A 27,956-nucleotide genomic window follows, 5' to 3' on the forward strand; every position below is an offset into this window, starting at 1 on the left:
CTAAAATATAATTTGAATTCCAAGAGAAGTTTAATACATACTGCTAAGGAATGTCTCAAATATTTATGACCCTATTATATCCCACAGAATTAATGCTGTAATTATTCTAAACCTATGTCAGCCATGATGGATGCTGCAGATGACCCACTTTGCACATTAGGTATTAATCTCTGCTGGATGTCAACATTTTCTTCTGTTTCTTCCTCTATCTGTAGATATTTTAGCCATTAGCCCTTGCTGCTTCAGTACAAATATCCAAGCTAGTTTGCTGGAACACAGCAAATCAACAACAAAAGCATCTTTTCACTCCATTAGTTACTGGGTTTTCACTTTATATTACCCAATGACATGACTTCCCTCAACAGTTAATAGATTAACAAATTAAATTTCACATAATAAAACCACAACACTGAAATAAGAGAAAAATGATATATTTTCCTCTGATATATTATTCATGTTTGATTGTGGGTATGTATATCACATTTATAATTAAATACCAGAAATGAATGTGTCTGTTTTTATCTCTCACAGTAAAATAAGTATAAAAAAAGTAGTAGTCATAGTTCCATAGTTCATGGACTTCAGAATATATGGGTGTGTCCCATCATATTTGTTTTGAATTAACTCAAAAAACTAAAATATTCAGAAAATATTATCATAACGTTACTGAAGTTACTGTATTTTATTTAAAATTCCGAACAATGACTTATACAAATTAAGTGCTCAATAAATATTTGTTGAATTGAACTGAATGGCACTCTGTTGGAAATGTACCTCATTTATTTTATCTTGGCTCACAGCAGCTTCCACCAGAGGGAGTATATCATTCCTAAAAAGTCATGTTGGTAGTATAAATAATTCATACTCCCCAATTGGATTATTAAGGGACAAGACAAAAACCCAATACTCATTGCCAGAAATGTTTTCCTGTTACTACTTTAAATCTGTACTTCTCATCTAATAAATCTGACTGATGACATCTTGTAAAGAATTGTTTATTTTGTGGTTTTATTTAACAGCTTGTAAAACTTCTAAGAAATTTAAAACAAACTGCTTCTAACTTAAATTATAAATCTCAAAGTATAAACAAATCTTTAAAACACAATTTCTAGTTGCTTAAAATATATTTAGTCTACGTATCTTAAGAGGTTACAAACACAACAAAATATTATTAAAATGACCAAAGTTGATACAAATGCAAATAGTGGCCATCCATTAATGTGATCTGAAGCAAAGCATATATTTAGTTCAAACTGTATAAATCTGATTTTTAACCAGCCCTAAAGCCATATTTGGATACTATACCTTCACTGACTCCTCAGTTAAGGTTGGCTTCAGGCTCAATTTTACTGCCACTTGCCACTTTTCCTGGGTCTCTTTGTCTTGGGCATATATCAGGAACTTGGCATGCTCAGAAGAGAGTGGAAAGCTTCTCACGGCATACACCATGCCATCTTCATCCACCTTAAAATCTGCAGGCTCACTGCTCTCATATTGTACTTTTCTTTTTCCATTGCAGTTGCTAAACTTCACTGTAAAAGATAAGAAATAGGTCAGTTATTATAATTATACCAAAAAGGCAAAAAAAAAACCCTAATACTTAAACCTACATCCTGCTTAGGTTAAAGGATAAAAATACAGTAGCATGAAACACAGAAGTTTTATTTTTATTTTATTATATCAAAAGCATTTTCATACTATGAAATGCCAGATGGTAGCTCTGAGCTGTGCCCTAGCATTTCCTTCTTCCAAAGCTTTCCCCTTCTTTTCATACTTCCTGGACACTGGGTCCTCAGGTGCACCTGCTTTTCACCCTGACATCTTTCACTGGTATTTCCTCCCACCCTATTACAAACTTCCACTCACTCTTCAGTCCCAGGTCTAAAGTCACTCAAAGTAGAACAAACCCCCTTTTTCTCAGTCTTCATGTAGTGATCTGAGCTCTGCTACCTCAGTTTCTTAGTCATGTCTGACACTGCTTGGAAGAGGCAGTTTGGGGCAAATGTTCTTAGTTATCCTGCATACCCTGCATACTTTCTGGCACACAGTCTCAATACATAATTTCGGAACAAATGCTTACAGGAAGAAAGCAATGCATTTATTAATGTTGAATGTTTACTATGCTCTAGAATTGTAAGACCTTATGGTAATTAACAGGTAAATAATTTACAAATTTCTATTCCTCTTAGTGCTTACAGTACTTCCATTAAGCAGTAACATATTTAAAAAATTTTAAACAAATAAAAATAAAGGTGTATCCCAAAAGAAATTTTAAATTTAAAAAATGATGACAAGAGTAGAAGAATTCAAAAATGTGTCTTATCTCTATCATACATGCAATGACTTCACACTTAAAAAACAACAACTACTGCTGTCTTAAATGCTATGACAGCTTGTCTCAACAGGTAATAAAACAAAAATTAAACCATGAACTTGTGTAGAACTAGACAAATTCAAGATGTAATAAAATAATGAAAACAAAAATATTCTCTAAGGAAGATTATTCCTTTAAAGTCCTTAATTGTTCTTTCTGAAGAAAAATTCTATGGGAATAGCAAGTAAAGGGATCAAATAAAAAATGATTTTTTTATTTCTGTAAATGTCTGATGTTATGTTCTGGCTATAATTACATAGGATACTCTTTGGAATGTAATTAATAGGGACATATTACAAAATATAATCAAATACACCTTGTGCATTTCTCAAGGATCTAAGTAAAGTGTTTATGAACCTTCCCACTGCACATATAAGCTGCTGACAGTTCTTTTGCTGTCATTAGAATAAATTCACTGAGACGTGCACACAGCCACATCTAAATAACAGGCATGCTTATTTCCCTTAGTAACCATAAAATCCTTGATAGAAGTCATAAAATACTTTAACTACTGAATATATTATTTTCCACATAATGCCATCTATATTATCTTTCATATTTCAATCATTTCAAAGCGAAAATAAAAGTTATATCTCAAACTAAATGACGTTAAGTCAAAATGTTTGTCTTTGGAGTAGAAGTATCCCAAAAGATATTTAATTACTCCATCTTCCATGCCCCATGATTTAAAAGTGAAAAATGGGAATCTTTTCTACAGAACAATGCCATCTACTGCTCATCTTTCATTAAAGACAAAAAATGAAATGTAAAATTGTTTTTTGGAACCCTGCTGAGAAATCAAAACGAGACTTTTGCCATATTTTTGTATAAAAAGTACTTTTTTATATTACAAGAGGGATTCATGGTCCTTAAAAACATAATCTGGATTAGAAAAATTACATACTCTTCTGCACACTTTTTTGTTAACTGTGATCACTCTAGTATTATTAATTGTCATCCATAAACACCTGGACTGTTACATAAGCCTCCTGGGTAGTCTTCCCAGTTCCTGGTCATGGCACGCCCATTGCTAGACTAGACACCTGCTGTGATTTTCTCCTCCCTGCTTAAAATCTGTAACATTATATGTCAGATCTTTAACCTAGAGTACAATGCTCTCTTAATTCTTGGGTCACCTGGTCTCTTCAGTTTTACTTACACCACTTTCTAAAACATATACTGCCCGGTGAGAGAGGCTGCAGTCATCCCCTACCTCGTGCTGCTCCACCCCAGAGGCTCAAATTCTTATCTGGGACACTCTCCCATTTTCCATACCAAAGCCCTAGAGCCAGGCCATCACTATGGGGGAAGAGTCGACCATGATGCCTTTCACAAGATTTCGGCCTATGCCCTCATTTGGAACTGCTCTAAATTTTTTATTTGTATTTCCTGTCCACTGAAACACACTGATACTTTATGTTTATAATAATAATAGTTATAATGATGGCTATTAATAATTTCATATGAGTGGATCTTCTCTCCCTAAGCAGACTATAAACTCACTTTGGCTTCATGAGAGTTAAGTATTGCTTCTTTTGTTTCTTATGACACTTGATGGTCACAGGAACAGTATAAGTGCTCATTAAATATCCATTAATATCTTACAACTTTTTCAAAAAGTAGGAAACAGATGGGAACCTTAGAAGTACACACAGCCTACTATAGTAACATCTAGCAACACAAACAAATGAACAAACAAAACCCAGGGACTTCAAGAAATTCTACTTTTTATTAGGTTGTTGGTAGTAGAAGAAAATGAATTAATACTTATGGAATGCCAGGCACTGAAAAAGACACTTCAGATTATGTCACATATGTTAACCTTAAAAATGACTCCTGAGGTGGGAATCATTGTTTCTGTTCTGCAGATGAGGATGAAAACTTCAAGTCATCTATGCACACGGCTATTTGATTTCCAGCGGTTTACTCCCATACAAAAGTGCAAAAGAATCTAAACTCATTACATAAGTCACTCATATCTAAAGCTTTAATATAAAACAATAAAATTAACAAAAAGATCTGAAAAATCATATGAAGAGAATAATGCCAAATTTAGACCTCTGAGAGTACCACAGTAAATAGCGCATTAAAAAGAAATCTTTTTCTGTGTCTATTGAGATGATCATGTTATTTTTTGTTTTTAATTCTGTTTATATGGTGTATCACATTTATTGATTTGCAGATGTTAAACCATTCCTGCATTCCTGATATGAAACCCACTTGATCATGGTGGATTATCTTTTTGATATGCTATTGTATTCTGTTATAGCTAGTATTTTATTGATGATTTTTGCATCTATGTTCATCATTGGTCTGTTGTAGTTTTTTGTTGTTGTTCTTATGTCCCTTCCTGGTTAGGGTGATACCAGCTTCACAAAATGATTTAGGAAGAATTCTCTCTTTCTCTATCTTGTGGAATAGTGTCAATAGGGTTGGTACCAATTCTTTGAATGTCTGATAAAATTCAACTGTGAATCTGTCTTGTCCTTGAATTTTTTTTCTTGGCAACTTTTAAATTACTACTCCAATCTTGCTGTTTGTTATTGGTCTGTTCAGAGTTTCTATTTCTTCCTGGTTTAACCTAGGAGGGTTGTACACTTCCAGGAATTTATCCATCTCCTGTATATTTCATTGTTTAAGCATGTAAAGGTGTTCATAGTAGTCTTGAATGATCTTTTGTACTTCTGTGGTATTGGTGGTAATATCTCCCGTTTCGTTTCTAATTGAGCTTATTTGGATATTCTCTCTTCTTTTCTTGGTTAATCTCGTTAACGGTCTATCAGTTTTACTTATCTTTCAAATAACCAGCTTTTTGTTTCATTTATCTTTTGTATCTTTTTTGGTTTCAACTGCATATAGTTGTGCTCTGACCTTGGTTATTTCTTTTCTTCTGCTGGGTTTGTGTTTGGTTTGTTCTTGTTTCTCTAGTTCCTTAAGGTGTGACCTTAAAAATCCGGCATTCCTTTATGATTAAAACCCTCAGCAAAATTGGCATAGAAGGGACATATCTTAAGGTAATAAAAGCCATCTATGACAAACCCACACTAACATTATACTGAATGGGGAAAAGTTGAAAGCATTCCCCCTGAACACTGGAACAAGACAAGGATGCTCACTTTCACCACTTCTATTCAACACAGTACTGGAAGTCCTAGCCAGAGCAATCAGACAAGAGAAAGAAATAAAGGCCATCCAAATTGATAAAGAGGAAGTCAAACTGTCGCTGTTTGCTGAAGACATGATTGTACCTAGAAAACTCTAACTCATCCCAAAAGCTCCTAGAACTAGTAAATTCAGCAATGTTTCACGATACAAAATTGATGTACACAAATCAGTAGTTCTGCTATACACCAACAGCGACCAAGCTGAGAATCAAATCAAGAACTCAACCCCTTTTACAATAGCTACAAAAAAAAAAAAGGAGGCAACAGATTTCTATAAGGAAAACTACAAAACACTGCTGAAAAAAATCACAGATGACACAAACAAATGGAAACACATACCATACTCATGGATGGGCAGAATCAATATTGTGAAAATGACCAATGACCATACTGCTAAAAGCAATCTACAAATTCAATGCAATTCCCATCAAAATGCCACCATTATTCTTCACAGAACTGGAAAAACCAATCCTAAAATTCACATGGGACCAAAAAAGAGCCTACATAGCCAAAGCAAGACTAAGCAAAATGAACAAATCTGGAGGTATTACATTACTTGACGTCAAACTATACTATAAGTCCACAGTCACCAAAAAAGCATGACTGGTATTAAAATAGGCATATAGACCAATGGAACAGAAATGTATGAAAAAATGCTCAACATCACTAATTATCAGGGAAAGGTAAGTCAAAATCACAATGTAATACCACCTCACTCTGCAAGAATGGCCATAATAAAAAAAAATAATAGATGTCGGCATGGATGTGGTGAAAAGGGAACGCTTTTACACTGTTGGTGGGAATGGAAACTAGTATAATGACTATGAAAAGGAGTGTGGTAATTCCTTAAAAAACTAAAAGTAGATCTACTATGTGATCCAGCAAATCCACTTCTGAGTATCTACCCAGAGGAAAAGAAGTCATTATATGAAAAAGATACTTGCACACACGTTTATATATATATATATATATGTACATATATATGTGTGTGTATACATATATATATGTGTGTGTGTATATATATATATTTTTATATATTTATATGCACACCACGGGATACTACTCAGCCATAAAAAGGAACAAACTAATGACATCTGCAGCAACCTGGGTGGAACTGGAGACCATTATTCGAAGTGATGTAACTTCAGGAATGGAAAACTAAACCCTACGTTCTCGCTCATAAGTGGGAGCTAAGCTGTGAGAATGCAAAGGTGTAAATGATGCAATGCACTTTGGAGACTCAGGCAAAGGGTGGGAGCAGGGTGAGGAATGAAAGACTACACACTGGGTACCTTGTACACTGCTCGGGTGATGGGTGCACCCAAATCTCAGAAATCACCACTAAAGAACTTATTCATGTAACCAAACACCACCTGTTCCCCCAAAAACCTATTGTAATTTTTTGAAAAGAAAGAAAACAAGAAATGAAGAAAGAAGGAAGGAAGGAAGGAGGGAAGGAAGGAAGGAAGGAAAGAAAGAGAAAAGAAAAGAAAAGAAAAGAAAAGAAAAAGAGAAACAAAGGTGGGATAAGGGTGTGACAGACAGAAGCGGGGATTTCATAGTCACTGGCACTTGTTCTATTAATGTTGTACTGTTACTTATTTGGATTCAGGTGTCACAGCGCTTGAGGGAGGAAAGAAGGAGGCCTTTGCAAAAAATGCATTTGCAAAAAGTCACTTACTGCACATCCTATGAATGAGAAGAGGTTGACCTAAGAGAGTCTGACACTAGAGAAAACACTTTAGAAGAAATTGTATAAAGGTCAGTCATTTAAAGTCAATTGGTTTTTCTATCACCTCTGCCCCTAACCTATATATCTGTTATTACAATTTTCAGGGTTTTAAAAACAGGTGCTAATTCTCATTTGCTCAAATATTAAAATACACAAAATATTTTGGCATTATTCAGGCTCTATGGAATGTGGTGTATTACATAATTCCCTTTGTATATTTAATCAGTTGGGTCAATATCTTAGATAAAACTAAGTCAACTGAAAAAGTTCTCCTTGATGAAATACTAGTCCTGACTTGATCCTGTGGTTTTGGAGAAATCCATGTATGGTACCTGGCTCATGATTATATGCTTCTTCCATGTGAATCATATTGTATTATCTGCAAGTCACACAAATTAAAAAGCTTTCAAATTTCAATGGATAACATGTGAATTCCATTTATCATCCACTGGTCAAGGTTTATTGCCTGTTGTCTGGTTCACCTATGACTTAGATGCAGCTAGGAATATCTTCTTGAATTTGACAAGATTCACCTCTGCTCTAGGAACAAACACTAAAACTTACTCAAGTTGTTTATTTTACACAAGCTTAAAAGTTAATAGGAAAAAAGTGGAAAACTGTTAAGTTACAGAATCTTAGGTATACCAGTAATATATACTTAATTTATAAGTTACATATTTTTTAGTTCATAGCCTTTCAAAAAGACTTTAAGGCTTAAAAATAAAAATAGTACATAGAAACAATGTGAAAGGGAGAAGATATACAAGGGATGTGCTTTAATTTATTTAAATTAGCTTCAAAAATTAAACTTTAATGATGAAAATAAGGCTAATATCATGGACATTTGACTGCTGTAAGGAGAAATACATAGTCCACTGAAGCCAACCTATTTCTGTTATTAAAACATTTTCCTTATGAATGGCAGGTACAGAACTCTGAGTAACATAATGAACAAGATTTTCAACTTTTATTTTTCAAAATATGAAGCAGTTTCATTATTTTTAATATATGGGCTTTCAAGAAGAGATGATGACAAATTTATCTTAAAATACACGTTTAGGAGTGAAACTATTCTGTATGATGCTATGATGGTAGATACATAACACCACGTTTTTGGCAAAATCCATAGAGCTGTGTAACACAAAGAATGAACCCTATTGCAAACTAGAAACTTTAGTTAATCATAATGCATCGTCATTTATTTGTCAATTGTAACAAATATACCACACTAATGCAGGATGTTACCAACAGAGAAACCAAGTACTGGGAGAGATATATGAAACTCTGTATTTCTGCTAACATAAAACTGGTCCAAGAAGTAAAGTCTATTAAGTTAAAAAAGTATAAGATTTCTTACAGATGATGGTCAAACATGCTAATTATCAGATATATCTTAAAGGAATGGATGGTTGTCTCGTTGTCAATATCCCCAATCTCTCACAAACATGGCTTCCATTGAATTGCCTCAAGCTGGTATTAGTCAGAGTTGGATAATATAATCGAATCAATACCTTTATGTAATTATCCTAAGTATGAATATACCGAGTTGATATTTAATGAAAGTTATGCTATTTTAACAGACACATGTAAACAGTTAAAATTTTATTTCAAAAATGATTTTAAAATTTGGCTTGAACATCTTTTCCTGAGAGAACAACCTTCCTTCCATCAACATTAAATTTTCTTATGCTCAGATAATCTCAAGTAGAAACTCCAGAATATCATAACATGGGAAAAAAGAAAATACGCTTCCTTAGACAACTGAAAGAACAGGCTTGATCCTCTGGATTAATTAAGTCTATACACGATTAAATGATTATGGCAAAAAAATCATACTATTAAACAACAAATTTATTATTAGAGATATTGCATAGTTTACATATATCAGATGTAGTTACTGTGTTCTAGCCCACATAAAACTGTGTGAACATGATTAACATAAAATTAATCACCAGGGAAATAATTATTTTAAAGAAATTTTTTGCTCTGAAGGTAATGCCCACATAAAACTGTGTGAACATGATGAACATAAAATTAATCACTAGGGAAATAATTATTTTAAAGAATTTTTTTGCTCTGAAGGTAATACCTCAAAATGATGTTAACCATAAAACCATAATATCCTTATAAAATATTAACAAGAAACCACAGATCTTATATATTAAATGTATTAGCAGTTAATAGCACTACATAAACAAAATGAATGAAAATGTGGAAATACTCACATATGGTTTATAATTTTTGCTCAAGTAAACATTATACCATATTTAGAAACAATTATATGAGAACACTCAAATATTTTCATGTCTAAGTATCTTTGACTTTTTATTTTTTTCCATACTAATTGCTATTTTCAAAGGCATTGAGAAAACAGAAATAGTTTCACAGTGTTAACAAAAGTTTCTTTTCCACAGCCACAGAGCAGTATTTATTAATGAATGAGATTTCAATTAATGAAGGCATTAGGAGGGAGGAAGGTAGGGAGAAACTGCCTCAACAGTAAGTATTTCACAGTGTTTTTACATATATATTCCAACGGAGAATGGTTACCACATAAAGAATTTGCTCATAAATCTGAAAAAAAATCTGCTTAGGTATCATTTTGCCACAATAGTTCCTTTCTAAATATCATACAGGAATGATTTTTTTTCCTAGAATAATTTAGTTGCCATGTCAGGGCTTACCAATCCTTTCCACACATGTACAACGGGACAGTTTTACAGACAGGTTGAGAACGTCTATACAGAGCTTGGTGAAAAAAGTCATTCCATTTTCTTTATAGCATATAATTATGATAAGAAAACAAATACAGAGTATTAGGGAATATATAAACTAATATGCATAAAATTTCCAACTGAAATATTTTTTAAATCTTTAATGATAAATTTGACCTTGTGTTCACAAAATATCTTTGTATGTCTCCTGATTGAAATATCAAATTCTTAATTACTATCAACGAAAACTTTATTAACAAGAGTTAGTGGGAGTAAAGGGCAGTATAGTATTTACCACTTTTTCTCCAAATAATAGAAAGTTCTTTCTTGTCATGAGCCATGAGGGCTAAATTTATTAAAGTTCATGGTCCTTCCTTTACTTACAAAGACAAATGTAATGTGGAAAGTCCTTTGGAAATGCAAATTTTTTCAAAATTTTTCCTATTAAGTACTTCAAAATAATGAATTTCAAACATTCACAGGGATTGCTCTAATAGTTTTAATACTTTTTTTAGGTTTTCAATATAACACCAATAACACAAGTGAATCATTTTTATACTTTTTTGAAAGTTTAACTTTTGCTTTATATCTATAAACTCTATGTGTGTAATATTTTTATATGGCCTTTGCAATTTTCAATTAAGTTCATTCAGGTGCTCCAAAATGTCTGGTAAGCAAGCTATCTTTTTCAAGTGAATAACTCTCCTTCAACAAATCTAAAGAGAGTAACATTTAAACACACAATGTATTTTTTTAATTAACTCTTGAAAAAAGGTATCTTTTTGGACAGCTTGTGTACACATTGGCAAATATCAGTAAATGTGATAATCTAATCCCTTATCTTTGAATAAAGCTGTAGCGATTTATTTAGATTCATATTTTCATATATGACCTTATATGGAATCACGATTTATAAGCAAACTTTTATGTACAAGAGCTGCTATGTGAGTAAAACTCATCTCAGATGAAACTCTTGATGTTTACACCTTCATATCATCTATAGCCTTTATAGCTTCATGCCACTAGGGCCAGAGCACCAGCCTCATGTATGAATATGAATTATTTTATTTCATTTTGAGACAGGGTCTTGCTTTGTCACCCAGGCTGGAATGCAGTGGGGTGATCTTGGCTCACTGCAACCTTTGCCTGCCAGGCTCAAGTGATTCTCTTGCTTCAGCCTCCCAAGTAGCTGGGAGTACAGGCGTGCACCACCATGCCCAGCTAATTTTTGTTATTTTTTAGTAGAGACAGGGTTTTACCATGTTGGCCAGGGTGGTCTCAAACTCCTGGGATCAAGTGATCCACCTGCCTTGGCCTCCCAAAGTGTTGGGATTACAGACCAACTGCACCTGGCCAATATGACTATTTTAAAACATGAAATATGAATATTTATTTGCCTCCCTGCATACATAATCTACAGAAGTTTGTTTTGATTTGTTCAGAATAAATAATGATCTTCAAGGATTCTAAGAAGTCTATTAATTAGCAAATATATTAATGTCTTAATGTCATCAATATACAATAACTTTTTAAATTTAATAATCTATTTGATTAACGCTGTCACTACGATGTGTGACATGCCCTCACTGCCTGTTCTGATAGCATTATGCTAACACGGCTCCTTTTCTATTTCTTCTGCTTCATTCGTTTCCAGTCTACTACTGATAGTGAACATATAGGCTGGTAAAATAAGAAATTCCATATAACAGGGAAGCACTTTGGCTTAAAGTATTATATGTGAAACCTTGTAAAAGATGGCTTTTAAAACTTGATCATATAGTGCTGAATATAATCTCATAAAGAAGGATTCTTACTTTTTGTGTAAGAGAATTCAAAACTACTTACGTCTAACATGGCTGTTTTGGGGCAGACTGCCACAAAAATGTGTCATGCAAGTAGCTTCACTTCATCACTTTTGCATGCAAATGAAATGTTTACTCCATGTGTAAGAATAATTATAATGGCACATGAATTCCAATTTAAGAGAATCATCATTATATTGCCCAATTATCTTAATAATTTGAGGGGTGGATTCTAGTGATGCTCAGAGGTTTCCAGCATTTATTCTCAAAATATCCTTTGTGTTGGGAAAATAAACATATGTAGAAATGAAATCTTAAGACAAAACAGATTGTAGGCATGTACAAATCTAGAAAATCTATTTGTTAATAATATAAAGTATATATATAAATAATATAAAGTAAATATATGTATTTAAAATATATAGTTAAGACTATCTGCATTTTAAATGCTTTAAAATAAAGCGAATAAAAAGCTTCAAAATTAAACATACAGCGATCTAAATTAGAATTTAATTTAGTAATTAAAAGTTAAAAATATATACAATATAATCATTTTCTACATTCCTAGATAACCAAAATATATTTTGAAAACCATCAGTTTCTGGAACTTACTGTTCTCTTTAGTAATTTAGTGTCCAGAGAAATCAATTAATTTAACTGAAAGGAGTTTTTTTCTAAAAATGTGTATCTTAAACATAATATAAACACTTTAATTCTAAAACACACAAAATTAATTATTGATTTCCATCAATAATAAGACTTTTGACTAATTGTTAACCTTGAAATCCAATCAGAAGGAAAAAAGAAATGAAAGCAAAGAAAGAGTAAAAAGAAAAAGGGAGGGAAGACAGAATAAGCAATTAAGAAAATTTACAAAATTAATAATTTTCTGATACCACACTAAAACAGTAAATGATAAAATTTATATAACTTCTATTTTAGAATAGTGAAAAACAAATACTTGCATAAAATCTTCACTGAGGATAAACACATTGGTATTAAAATTGTGATGAGATTAACTGAAGAATTTTGGTGGGAAAGTTGGGAAATTTTGTGGTGTTTGCTCCATGAGTGAGGTCTTGGTCAGGGAGATGATCTGGGGAAGTGTTATGCAGGAGACCTCTCTTGCAATGGGTCTACACAAGCCTTATTCAGAAAAATAACAGAAAATAATAGGCTGGGCGCAGTGGCTCACGCCTTTAATCCTAGCACTTTGGGAGGCTGAGGCAGGAGGGTTGCCTGAACTCAGGAGTTCGAGACCAGCCTGGGCAATATGGTGAAACCCAGTTTCTACTAAAATACAAAAAATTAGCCAGGCGTGGCGGTGTACACCTGTAGTCCCAGCTACTCGGGAGGCTGAGGCAGGAGAATTGCTTGAACCTGGGAGGTGGAGGTTGCAGTGAGCCGAGATCACACCACTGAACCAACCTGGGTGACAGAGTGAGACTCAGTCTCCAGAAAAAAAAAATAATAATAATAAAAATAATAAGCGTTTGCAATTGCAGGAAGTTTTCAGAGCAAGCCATAAGAGTATTTAAATATTATTATTTTTATTAATTTTAATTGACATATAATTATACATACTTATAGGGTACAGTGTGGTGTTTTGATACATGTACATGTACTACAGTGATCAAATCAGGGTAATTACCATAGCCATCACTTTAAATATTTATGAGTTAGGAAGAATGAGTTTCGTGGTTCTATTATAACATAGGGTAGCTATGGCAAATAACAATGTACTATATATTTAGTAGTGCATATACGATTTTGAATATTATCCCTTCAAATATTAACTGTTGTGAATTAATTTTTATCTATTTTATTGTAAAAAGTCTTCACATTTTTAACACTATAAAAAAGCCCAAGAGCACATGAATTCTAATTTGATGGGATCATTATTATATTACCTAATTAATATCTTAATCATTCATGGGGGGCATGGATTCTAGTGGCTATGAAGTCACCAATAAGTATTGTGCGCCAGTCAACGCTTTATGAAAAGCTAGAAACCAGAATTTGTCTGCGAAACTTTAAATCATAGAGAAGAGGCCAAACTCATGTAGCCCTGGTCTAGTCTTCAGCCATGCTTTGTTTGTGCCATGTAGCATTTCAACAAAATAATGTCATTTTCTTTTGATTCTTCTACTTCCCCCTGGGAGGCCAGGTGATAAAACTAAGGCACTGATTTGCCCATCAAATGAGACCACTGAAGTTCTAGCCAAAATCTTTTCCCGCTATTGTCCTTTTACTCTCCATTACCAAACTTTCCTTCTAGTCTATCAATAATGTAAAGGCTATTTGGATCAAAACATGATGGTGGCTTGAACAGGCTGAGAAATCTTGGTTAATGTCTTTTGAACATGGTAGCAGACGTGGGGAGTAGGTATAATTATAGACAGCCTTCCAGGGATCACACCAGAATGACAGAGGTATCAAGGGTAGGCAGGCCAAGTCCTTGCTAGAACAACCATAGCCTGACATCACCACCACTCTCCTAGAGATCATCCTCTTGATACCTGGAAATTATTCTTCCTCAGCCCAAGGAGCTACCTGCTGATGGCCTGGAGGGCAAATGCTGTCCAACAGAAAAACAATGTCAGCCATGTATGTTATTTCATCAATTCTAGCAGCCACATTGAAAACTAAAAAACAGTTGCAGTGAGTATCTGTAGCATACCTGTATTCCATTCATGGCATTCTAGCTCAGAAACATGGATCTACTTGCCATGTTGCTAAATATTAAGACAAATGTAAGCATTAGTGATGCTCAGAAATATCTTCAGTTTTTCTCCCCTTCCTAGATATTCAGAAAGATTACACTTCTCATCTCCCTTGACATTAAGCATGACGACATGGTCAACAGAATCAGCAGGTAGAAGGGACACATATCACTTTACAGCAGAAGCATTTAAAAGTTGATGCCCTCCTCCCCTGCAGTGGTCATTCTTTCTGGTAATTATGAAAGAACGGGCCAGCTGGAGGTAATACAAGATCAAGCCCACAGGATGAGTGAACCACCCCCATGGAGAACTGCCCTGAGAGTCATCCATACCTACAATGGACTTAGCATGAATATCGGTTTTTGTGTTAAACACAGAAAACTGGTGGTAACTGTTAGTGTGGCACATCCTAGCCCATCATGTCTAATAAGGCCTCAACTTGAGTGACCTACAACAAAACAGTAAAATTAGGACAAAAGGTCTATAAAAATGAAATAAATCAGAATCAAACTTGTTGCAGGTGAAGTTCAAAAAAAAAAACTTTTTCAAATTACTACAAGTATTGATATTTCCCTACCAAAAAGTTTTTATTATAATGTTCCCCAAAATATTACAAAGTCTATTAGGAGCTGCTATTTCATTTCCTTTCCAGGAAAAGTCATGTCATATTTAACTAACGTATACAAGTTGCCACAAATAAAAGAAAGAACTAACGTGCTATATTATTCTTCTTTAATACAAAACTGAAAAAAAATCAAAACAGCAGTAGGGATGATATAGAAGAATGATTATGATATCAAAAATATAAAATTTAGCTTTCAGTAGTCTAGTAATGCTATGCATACAATTTTATATATTAAACTACTGGGAAAGCAGCAAGATTATTGTGTTCTCCCTTGTATACATTCTAATAACTCCAAAGTTTTTAAGCTGTTCTTCACTTCATTGATATTCTTCCTCCAGGCATCTCTATGCTATGAAATTCAATGAAAACTCTTTCTTTTGACAGAATCCAGCTAAAAATATATAAAATTATCAGTGCTTAGGCAGGTTTTTTTTTTTTTTTTTTTTGCAGAATGTACCCATTAACAAATTACACTGAAATATCACTACCTCTAATTAAATTAGTCTTTCAGAGTACAGGTGGCGTAGAAGCTCCCTTTTCCCAACTGTATCATTATTAGTCTCTGAAATTTGATGTAATTTAGTTAGCTCCATATTTCTGGCTACTTATGTCAACAAAGAAAGAAATCTAATTCCTAATTTTTAAAACAGGTTTTTGTTAACTTTGAAAGAAAAAGAAGAGTTTCAACATAAATTTTACTCATAACAGAAATTTTGCTAATTGGCATTTTCAAAGATAACACTCTAAAAGAAAAAAAAACCTAAACTCAATTAAACCTGTTTCTCAATGAATTTCCACAATGTGGCCTCAAAATGTGCTACAGAAACCATTTAGAACAAATGTGTCCCCTGAGTAACCAACTTACTAAGATACAGGTAGCCCAAGGAACAAAAGGACGTTACTGTTTTGTGAAACTTGAATTTAAAAAAAGAGGTTCATAGAACATGATGTGCATTAAGCACACTAGCCCCACTGGTATGATGTGATATCACACTAACTAAAATTAAAGTCCACTGGGCTATTAAACTACTAAACCCCAAATCATTTGCTGACAGTAAAGTTACGGAACAAACAAAAGGATAAGATTTCATCCTGAATACTTAATACAATTTAAGAAGTGCTTATTCTTTAGGAGAAAAAGGTCAGGATCATACATGAAGAAATAATATATATAAAAAACAGGTCTTGAAAATTTACCATCATAACACATAACTGATAGTTTAAAATGTGAATTCCCAATATTTACTGCAAATTGAACAAAAAGATCACTAGCTGCTGGAAAGAACTTTGTAAGCTGAAAAGCTGTACTATTCAAGTAAACTATAAGAATTTAACAAAAGAAATATCCAAACCCCATTATTTCTAAAGGCTACCTACATTTTCTGAACATTAGCAACCTGATATGTATTAAGTGTTTAACATATACAGAATTCCATGAAAATTTCAGCAGTAATCCTATGCTTTCACAAAGGCAATGAAGATATTCAAAGCAATGACATGAAATCTTTAAGGTGCCAATAGAATTTAAGTACTAAAAACAATCAATAAATTCTAATATAAGTTCACTGATGCCTTATTATTTGTGAAATATTATCATGTAACCAGGAAAAAATCATGGCTTCCCAATGCATCTTTTTATGATTATCTCAGTTCACTACTTTCCAACTTTTCAAAGAATTATTGCATAAACCCTAGAAAACTGCTCTAGTAGGGAAGATATTCTTCCAACAATCTAAAGGGATAGGTAGTATTTCTCAGACTCAGTTCAACTCACTCAGGTCTAACATACAGAGCCACAAAGAAAACAAGCACAAGTAGTCTATGGCACATAATAAGAAATGGATTCCATTTTTAATGTAGTAACATAACAATAATAAAAGGCAATTTAAAGGTTACTTAATTTTATATACATGTAAAAATGTCTGACTTTGGGTAAGACTCTTAAAATGCCAGTTATTTTTATTTAGAAATTACATTTTATGCTTACTAAATTTTTATTAGTGTCCACAACTGCAGTCATGTCAAAATGCCATCATTGGTTTTCTTTTTTTAATCCTCTTGAAAAATGTTCCCTCTCTTTGTTATACCCTGAAATGAACATCTACCTATGTGAACACACCAGCTCAGCAATCTGAATAGTTACTGCTTCAACTGACAATAATAATCCTTATTCTCATTAATGGGCTGACATTTCCTCTTGCAGAAATGATTACACTTCTATTTCACCATTCTCATTAATTACACCAAAGTGAACAGGATTAATTGCCATACACTGTAACAGGATGGCCATCTCAGGTATGCTCCAGCTCCACATCACGTGTTTTATCTGGAAAACATCTTAGGTGCACGGCTGCTCTAGGGTTCTGCCTAGGAGAATTCCACACAGACCCCTCCCAAATACTGCTACACACTCTTAGTCCAGCTGTTAGGTGTACTTGTAAAGGGTCAAGGTATCTTTAAATTTTTCAGAGGTAAAGAATTTTCACATTTAATTCTCCCTGTGTAAATATATAAACATGTATTAAAGGATTTCCATTACATTAACTAAGATGATGTCCAGGCAAGCATCCTGTGCACGTATTATTTGCTCCCCATTTACATTTCTCAATCTGTATGTATTAGCTAAAACAAATTGAGTTAGGCTAAAATAATATCCTTATCCTGTCCTGATAAATAGATGCAATAAGAAGACTAGTCTGAATTACATCCTTTGCCTAAAAGCCCTGGCATTATTAATGTTTCAGGATAATATATTAAAAATCCTATTTTTTTGGAAAACTAACTTACAGTAGACATTTGACTTCCATAAGCATAACAGTGAAGAAAAACAACAGATGTGGATAATTGGGACAATGACAGAAAAAAACACACACCTAAACAGGAATAATGAAAAAGTATTAAGTGTAAATTTTTTGTCTAAAAAAAATGACTTTTTAAAAAAAATGTAGGGATATAAAACCAAGGACATATAGAAATGAGGTATGAAGACTTCTGGAGAGCATGGCATGGCACAATAGGTTCACACTGCGGAACTATCACCTTGTTCAAATACACAGCATTAATAATCAGATGTAAAAGTAAAAGCAAACAAACAACAACAACAAAAGAAAAAACCTGGCCAGGATCAAAAACAAGATAGTGGACCATAAATGAACCAGTATAAACTGCTGCCTGGATAGGGAACAAGTGGAGGACAGGTGGAAGTTCAGCCTTTGCACGGTAAAGGAACATGAAGGTGACAGGAAGCTGGTACAGCAGCTAGGATGCCACTTGACTCCAAGGAATGGGGCTCGGGCTGGGGCTGAGGCTGGGCTTGAGCAAAAGCAGAATGAAAGAGAGATGAAAACAAACATCTTATTCATAGTGAGCCTGAAATTCCCAAATTATTACAGATAAAAAAATCTAGTGCTTAAGAAAGACAACAAAAAAATCAATAACCAGAACCTAACACACTGCAAAGGAAATTAATTCCCTTGGGTACTCTTCTGGTTTCCCCCATCCCATTGATGACTCCCTCTCCATCTCCTTTAGTGCCTTAAGGCTTAGCTCATGACCTTCCCTGATCCATATTTTCATCCTAGGTAATTTTAACCAATCTTAAGGTTTTAAAAACCACCTGTACCAAGATGAATCTTGAATATATATGTCTAAACCATGACCACTCCACTGAGATCTAGTATCCTACATCTAACTGCCTGCTTGCCATCTCCACTTGGAAATCTAATAAGCAACTCAAACTACAGAGATGTGAAAGCCAACTCTGGGTTCACCCTCCTCCTGTACAACCAACTCCACTGTAGTTTCACCCTCCACCCAAATGCTCAGACTACAAGTCTAGGAGTTGAGCTTAACTCTTGTCTTACCTAAATGTAATCTATCTGCAAGTTCTAAGAGCTCCACTTCCAAAATATATCCTCAAGAGGACCAATTCTCATCACCTCCACAGCTAACATCTTACCATCAGTCATTATCCAGCATAAGTCATAGATAGAAGACTCTAACTGATCTCCTACTTCCACTCTTCACAACATCTACGGTGGCCTTTGAAAAACAAACTGGATCATGTTCAAAAGGTTCCTACTACACACAGAACAAAATCCTTAACAAAGCCCCTGGCCCTTTAACCTCATCCTTCTTTCTTCTTCTCCTAGCTCACTGGGTCTCTACAGTTACATATGTTTTCTTGTGATTCCTCCAACAAGCTAAATTGGGTCCTGCTTCAGGGCCTTGTTTGTATATTTGAAATACTGGACAATGGACGAGAAGGAAGAGGAAAGAACAGAGGAAAAGGGGAATCACAAGAACTTGGAAAGCCAGGCAGGAGACGAAATCCATGTTAAAAATAAGAGATTAGGCTCATTTTTGTCTTTTATAGATTTTATAGCTAAAGCTATTTTTCCTTAGTTTTTCTAACTTTCTTCCTTTTTCTTTAAGTGACACTGCTGTTCAATGGGTGATCAGAGCTGACTTGTCCAGTCAAATCAGATAATGAATAAAAGGAACATGAGACCTTGTTTTATTTTTCAGCTGGTTTTACTAGAAATGAGTGATGTGAATCACAAACTGCTTAGGGGAGGGGTGTAGTATAGTACTCTCTTCAATAAAATCTAAAAAAGTGGAGAAGTGGCAGATAAAAGTGTTTTGATGTTGCAGTGTAGTTATTGGTCTACTAACCATAACATGTAGCTATGGCCAAGATGCCCCAGATCACCTATAGTCTGAGCTCTGACTGTGTATCACACTCCCTCTCAAACAGCGCTGGAATTTCTTGCACAAAGAATGAACAAATTCCAACTAGCTTCTCAGTAATAACATACAAGGCCAACAACAACAGTCTGGTGTTGAGCCACGGTTCATTCATATATGTATTACATCCTCTCTAAACTGGGGACTAGGCACAAAGAAATTTGTGGGCTCAGCATCTGAACCATCAATTATAACCCTGCTTCAACGAGAATGTGTGTTGAATGATTCATAACATAAGAAAACAAAGACAAAGGTAAAGATTGCACCCACTTCCTCATATCCAACAGCACTGGGAATAATATTACATTAACGTGTTTTTTACATATGTGTGAATTCATCTATCTAAATATAAAAGTGTAGCATACAGTGCTATACTCTGAACAGGATAAGTAATCAAATATTACTCTCATTACTACTGTTTCTAAGTCATGAGTTCAGAATGTTTGTGATAAAATATCTCATTTGGATATCATCTATAATGATTCAAATCCTTTAAGTACTTTTAAAAAATTTATTTGCTGTTTAGACAATGGTTTCCCACCTTTACAAGTAGCAAAACAAAAGGTCACAGAGTGTAAGTTTCCTGGTCACATTGAAAGTGGTGGGTGGTACTGATGCCCAAAGCTCTTTGGGGCATCCTGGGAAGCACCCATTCCATTTTAGCACCAAGGGAAATTTCCATTTCTTGTTGAACTGCCCCACACTCAATGAAAATGAACTACATGATTCCTAATCTACCATTTACAGTGAGTATAGAGATAGACATGGCAAGGTCCCTGATCTCTAAGAGTTTAAATTTAGGGGGAAAGGGCTTAAAAATAAGTAACATAACGGGCAAAACTAAAGTGCTTAATAATTACATTTCAAGGGAGAAAGGGAAATAACTGAAGATTCAATGGAAATGGCAGGTGGCTTGTGATCTGAGCACCAAAGAATAAACATAATCCCAGTAGGGTATAGACAAAAGATGGCAGCTTCGGAATAAACAGGGGCATGGACGCCAGGCAGTGATGGTACATTCACAGAGGTATCAATATGTAGAGAAAGGGTGGTGTCTGGATCAGCACAGCAGTTCTTCCCTCAATGCCTTTGTCAATGATTAGTATTTGGGAAGTATTTTTTCAAGGGCAAATTTGTTCGGCAAGGTTTTAGGATGTATTATTTTTGTAGGGAGGGATTTTTATGGACTAATGTCTTTTATTGAGAAAAATAGTCTCTAGGTAGACTGAAATCCATTAGTCTGGAGGGAGAAATGTCAACAGAGGCACAAATAAAGATCTAATTACTGATGCACACGAATTGGTTCACTGAATTTAGGGGCTCTGTGTGTGTGTATGTGTATGTATGTGTGTGTGTAACAGATGTATCTGACAGCAGGATTAAGTGTTAAAATTTAAATTCCATTGTAGGTTTTGTACAAAGGCTTAGAATTTCCCCATTTTCTGATCCCATTGGTTTGACATATTAATATGAGGAAGACCATTAGTGGCACTTTTGAAACACAGGCATCATTCAAAAATACACAATATAATATACAAGATGTGATTATAAAGAAATAGGATTCATTCCACAAGTCACACAGAAAAATCAGATTCATTCTGTTACAGTCATGCCTTGTATAAATTATAGTCCAGCCAACAGGGGCACTAAATATGCACTTTAATTTGGAGTACAGTACAGAAGTAACCTCACTATCTAATGAGATGAATTATTAATAAATGCTAAAAGATACTAAAAAAATGCTTGTATTAAAAAGGCCAATGGTAGTCTTATGTATTTTACAAGTAATCTTCAATAAGCCACTATCATTTTATACTCAATTGAGCCATACTCTCGATTAGTCTGATATACTATACTTTTCTTTAAATTGGAAGAAATTACATTGATAATCATTTTTTTATCAATTCTTTCCGGTTTGGTGACAAAAAATAAAAAGAGCAATGAACTAAAAGCCAGTAAACCGAGTTATGGTCGTGGTTGCGCTGATAATAATCTCTCAACAGCTTTGGATCTTCATTTCTTCAGCTGTAGTATGAGGGACTCTCACTAGATGACTACTCTGCTAATATCTCGTACAGCACTAAAACCATGCATACGCTATAGTCTCAGATTTGATATCTTAACAAGTACCCGAGTGAATATCACCAGTGAAAGCTGTGCTCAAGTTCTGTTTGCTTTTGTTCATGCTGAGCAGTCATTATGAAAAATACAATGGTTTTTCTAAGACAAAAAGCAAAGGAGAAAACCTACAGGGATAAAATTATTTTAAATATATTTTTTTTCTGGTTTTTAAACAGCTATATATCCCAAAGCAAAGTTAAAATCCAAATATCACATTCCAGGAACTACAGATGAAAGAGCAGCAATTGCTGCAGATAAAAATCATAGCAATTATTCAGTTGTCATTCTTCCTTCCAATACGTTAAAAAATTACATAGGCCTTAATGAATTTTAATTTATAATCTAGGTGCTTTTCTTTTGCTAAAGTTTGTATGTCATCACAAAAAGAAAACAACCACCACAATAAAAAAAAAAAAAAAAACTCAAGCTTTTGAAACACAACTCCCTAGAATAGACCAGTCACCTTTTTTTGCATGAAACAGATTTCAGTCATTTCAAAACTAAGGTGTCACAATGAGTATAAATCCTTGAAGTTCAAACAATACTACCCGTACTTCAAGTTCCAAATTCTATATCTCATCCCCTCTAAAAGTAATGGATGTCAAATGGTAATGGGAAAACTCTTTAGAGTACAATTATTTAAAATAGTTTTTTGGAACTACCTAATAAGGAATACAAAACAGGTGTAACTCTGGAAAAGAAAATTAAGCTTTCAAGACAACTAAGGACACAATCCATTATTTCTCTCGAGTTTATCATTTTGGTAGGATAAATGCTCCTCAGGAAAGATTAACTGAAGACCTACAAAGTTCCTTAGGAGATACGTGGCAAGAAAACCAGAAAAGGCTCTTCTTTAACTTTACATGACATACTTTCTTTTTGAAAGTTTCTAATAAAATAAACTAATTCTTTATTCAGTTTTCTTATCATAATGGCCATACACAGACATTCCACTCCAAGTTTTGGTTTCTAATGAGCAGCATTCCTTCTCTCAGGTTCAGAGTCATTTGCTTTAATAGCCTATTTTACATGCACATACTACCTTTTGATAATTCTTTTCACGGACTACAGTTTAGAATTTAAAACAAGCAACTTTGCTGAATATCTTATTGTTTCTCTCGGTGTTTTCAAACCCCTTGATGTTTGGCGAATTTTTACAAAATTAATGAGGTTAACCTTCATTTTTCAGACTTTCAAAGTTACTTTATGTTAACAGAGACCTCTCATTTAAGGATGACTCATATTCATCTTGTTTAACTTTATTTTTAGGAAAATTTACTAAGCTCTGCATAGGTACAAAAAAGGAGACGTATGTAACACAAATGACATTTATTAGACAACTAAATACAGGTTAATTCCACTTATAATAAATGAGAGACTTATGAAAATAAAAACCTCTGCATTAAAATTTAAAGAGATATTAATAATGTTTTTCATTGTATAAAGTTCCTTATCATAGCTGCATGAGAGTCTCTTGTCTTTTTCCATTCCATGCCTGAATATGTATGTCTCATTACAAGGCAGGCACTGTGAGCGAGTTGAAAATATAAAAGTGAATTGGGCATGTATTTCACCAGCAAGGAAGACACACCTGTACCTAAGAATTTCTCTAGTAAATTATATGAATTAAGATGAAGATCTACTTAGTGGGGATTAGGGAAATTAGGTTAAGAAATTTAAAAGCTGAAGTTGACATTTATATAACATAATTAAATAGAGTATCACAGAAAGTATAAACTTTACCACAAAAAATATTTGGCTTGTAAATGTTAATTTGCCTGCAGTTTGCAGAAGAATGTCTGCTATAATAAAAGGTGCAAATACAGTTTGTTGTTAAGTATTATCAGCTAGATTTGAAAATGTATCCCTTGTTTTGAAATACAAATGTACAACTCTCTAAGCCTACAACTCTAGAGAAGACAAGAGTGAAATACAGCTTTTGTAACATTCGTTTTTTTAAATCATCACCATCCCACCCCCATAAAATACATTTGCAGTTTTCTGTGATTATGTTTTGGTTTGATTTTAGGTTAACAGAAATTCACATAAGCATTAAATTCCTTGTTTAAAATATAAAATGTACTTTGTACATAAGTCTTCTCATTTTATGCTACTTTGTTTTCCAAGTTATCTAAATCACCATGATATGGAATGAATAAGGCAATTTTTGTTACCTGAAAGGAAAACATACAATTCTGCTTGGTTCTTTAATTTCTCAGTGAAGATACACACATAACGCCTTAATAAAAACATGCCATCAAGTTTCCATTTCCCATAATTCCTTCTGCTTAGTGAACAAAGTCATAATAGGTATGTCAGAATGAAAGCAGGGATAAAGTTCTTTTGAGCTGACGGAAATGCCGATGCAGCTTTTTATAACTGGAATACTGACCGTCAGCAAAACAGAGATTGGGTGGCTCAAACAGAGCCCTTATTACATCTGATTCACTGATCCCTTTCAAATTCTTGCCCCCAACCTTGGGCACAACACAAAACCTTCCTGAGCTCTACTGGTCCTTTTGTCTGTTTGCAAAACAAAATACAACGTAAGAATAAACTTTAAGGGGGTAAAACAGCACTTCTGTGTTTGGAAAAATCTTTCCCTTTTGGTTGTCTTAGATGCATTTTCTATCTAGTGTTTTCAGCTAGTAACAATCCATCACTTGTCATTTAGCAATCTGTTAAGTAAAAACATCTATAGCTGTCCCAGCTTTCTCTAAAGAAGGAACTTGGGTGAAAAGTCAATAATATATATGCTTTGCATACTCAGTAGCACTCAAAGTGCTTATAACATAATTAAGATTTGTAAGGAGTTGGTTTCATATCCTAAATTGGGTATGAATCCAAGATTAAATGTCAAAAAAAAGTGTATCTGGGAGTACTTGTTAAAATACAAAATCTCATAAATAAAGAAATGCATTTTATGTAAAATGAAAGATGCTCTAAGTGCAAACCATGCCTATAAATAATTTTGCTAATGGGTAGATACAAGATTCCCAAAGAGTGCTTCTTCTCCCAGATTTTTACACACCATGAAACTTTCTGAGGATTCAGATAGGTTGCCAGCACGAAGGCAGAGCTACTTTTAACAATGGATTGTCAGATGTCTTGTTTTTAAACATCCCCCTTTTAACAATCAACTTTCTAGTTCACACCATATGCTAAGGTGTTTGATACAGCATAAGAATATTGTGGGAAGCAGCGAGAAAACTTAGAGAAATACTTCGAGACAACGCTGAACCTTAGGATTCTGAGAGGTGAGACTGGGAAGAAGCGAGTTCCAGTAAGTTGCAGAAATAACCCAGAGTAGAAGAAAGGAGGCAATGACACCTCCAAGGGAAAGCAAAGCTAACCACTGCTTAAAATATGGAATTCATACAAGAAAAAAAATCTGTAAATTGGATATGGGCAAACTTACAAAAACTTGGTAGACAAGTGTCAAACATTTTTGAGAGGGAGAAGTAATGTTTTGGGACAAACGACTCAACTTAAATATACAGGCTGAAATTACAAATGAAAACCTAAAGGCTAGCAAAGCTCTCAAGAGGTTATTGTTTGAACATGAACTAGAGATCTAGCCAGAGTAATGGGAATGGGAATCTCAAAAGAAGAAACATATAAAAAAAGATGATGAAGACAGAATCCATAGGAATGGGTAGCTAATAGGATGTGGGCATAGAAAATGGTAATTGAAGGGAAGTAAGGAGTCAAAAAAGGATGCCAATGTTTTGAATCTTGTTGACTTGGGAAAAGAATAGAAACAGGTTAAATCTCAAGGAGGAAATAGTTTTATGAAAGACTGTTTTTCAGAACTGCTGATTTAATTTAGCATTAAAAATATATATGAGGGCTGGGTACAGTGGCTCAGACCTATAGTCCCAGAAATTTGGGAGGCCAAAGCAGGCAATTACTTGAGCCCAGGAGTTCGAGACCAGCCTGGGCAATATGGCAAAACTCCGTATCTACCAAAAATACAAAAATTAGCCAGGCATGGTGGCGCACACCTGTAGTCCCAGCTACTCAGGAGGCTGAAGTGGGAGGATTGCTTTAGCCTGGGAGGTGGAGGCTACAGTGAGCTGTGATTGCATCACTGCACTCCAGCCTGGGTGACAGTGAGACCTTGTCTCAAGTGTGTGTGTGTGTGTGTGTGTGTGTGTGTGTGTGTGTGTGTGTCTATGTGTGTGTATGAAATGTGCCTGTTCTGAGTACTAGGTATAAAGGACTCATAAACTACCCCAAAGGCCTTACTCTGCAGGAGCTTCCCCAGTCCAATTATAGGAACCAATGCATGCATTTTTTGTGCAGTTGAAGTCCCAGGAATCAAGTGAAATCTCTCAGGTAGAAAGTCACAGATTATCTTGTTTACTTGTCTTATTGACAGAAAACATCTGATAGCCATCTTGTATGCAGACATCTCTTCAAAAAGGTATTTTACAAAATGTACTGATGTCAGCCTTGTTTCGTGTTTTCTCCTTATTGAATTTATTAGTTTCTTTACTCATGGATCTTTGATAATTTGTGTGTTTCCTCTGCACCACATTCTAATTTGCTACCACCTTTTTCAAACGTAAAACTCACAAAACTAAATTTTTTAAGAGCACAACTGCTGGTGCAAATTACTGTCATCACAACATTTGAGTACCTACTGAATGCAAAATACTTTACAGCTTCTGGAACTCCTGTGAAGATTTGGCAATTTCTTGTGGACTTAAAAATCTTTGAATGTATTAATGATAATTGAAGGATCCACATCTCATCTCTGGGATTGTACACAGGATAGTGAACTTTATGTGTCTTCCTTCATACTCTTAGTTCCTTGTTTAATGCCCTGCCACCAGACTGGGTCTAATGTCATGCAAAGTCCCTTCATTTCTCTCCTTTCCACAGCTATTGGAAGCTAGCAAGTCCATAACCTACTGCTTAGCTCCTTGCATGAATCCACATTTCTGATGTCTCAGGATTGCACGGCATAGGGAAGGGCAAGGATACATGACTCACAGGACGTCCTGTGTTTGAGGTCAGGGCAGGGTGCTACACAGGAACTCTGATTGGCTGGCTGCATTCCTTCCATGCTAGTTCCAGTCTTCTCTTGGACTTGGGAGACTGGTATTGATATTTCACTGATTTCGCATACATGATCATATCTGATCCTTGGAACTCCAGGCTGAGTAGGCAGCAACTCACATTTCCATTTTATAAATGAATTAATTATGGCTCAGGGAGATTAAGCAACTTGCCCCTAGGTCCCACAACTGTCAGACAGAATAAACTGCCATTATTAGGGACCAAATGAACTATAAATAATGATAGGTTTCTAGCTCACACTTACTTTATGGGTTGTTATAATTACCTATTTTCTGCTCTATCAGTGCCAAGTCAGGATTTCACAGTCTGTATCGTGTGTTTTTTTGTCAAATTCTCCTTACCACTAATTTGTAAGGATACTTTTCCTCCAATTTTAAAAGTTGTAGGGTTAGGCAATTCCACACAATTTGGAGTTCTGTGTGGTTTATAAAACAGATCTTGATATTTTACAGTGATTAGTATAAACACAAGAAAGCAAAGGTTGGTCAACATTTATGGCTCAAGAAAAAGAGAGTATTACATAACCAACAAATAGTTATTTCCTTTTAACTATATGCTGATGACAATGCATGCTTTAATATTGGCAACAACTGACCAGCAATGCCAAAATCAGAAGCACATCTCATTTTGACTAACTGAACACAAATAAAATTAGCAAATAGTTTGTATTATGATCATATCTTAAAATGGTGCTACTGACGAATGAATAACTATTTGTTTAGTTAGAGGCAATGACGCTTACTGAAAGTTGATTGAGCATTTGTGCACAGGGCCTCAGAGCGAATCCAAACAAGTGTGTGGCATGCTGGGGTCCTAACCACTCACTTTACAGCCAAAATACTACTCTTATTAAAGAGAACCACCCCAGAA

The 27,956-nt window shown here is 34.5% G+C and overlaps 1 protein-coding gene across 2 annotated transcripts in view; it reads right to left on the minus strand.

Annotated features, from left to right (window-relative positions):
• Nucleotides 1–27,956, minus strand: part of CDH2 (cadherin 2) — a 226,047-nt gene that overhangs the window by 61,364 nt on the left and 136,727 nt on the right. The window contains exons 1-2 of one of the 2 annotated variants that reach the window (XM_055102638.3): nt 24,176–24,347; nt 1,306–1,532 (exon numbers count right to left, since the gene is read on the minus strand). In XM_055102638.3, coding sequence (XP_054958613.1) covers nt 1,306–1,532; nt 24,176–24,254 — 306 coding nt within the window. In that variant the 5' untranslated portion in view covers nt 24,255–24,347. Of the gene's footprint in view, nt 1–1,305; nt 1,533–24,175; nt 24,348–27,956 lie in introns of those variants that run through there. The other variant, XM_034943719.3, reaches the window with a different exon arrangement.

Source organism: Pan paniscus, chromosome 17 (assembly GCF_029289425.2).
Source record: "Pan paniscus chromosome 17, NHGRI_mPanPan1-v2.0_pri, whole genome shotgun sequence".
Lineage (NCBI taxonomy): Eukaryota > Metazoa > Chordata > Mammalia > Primates > Hominidae > Pan > Pan paniscus.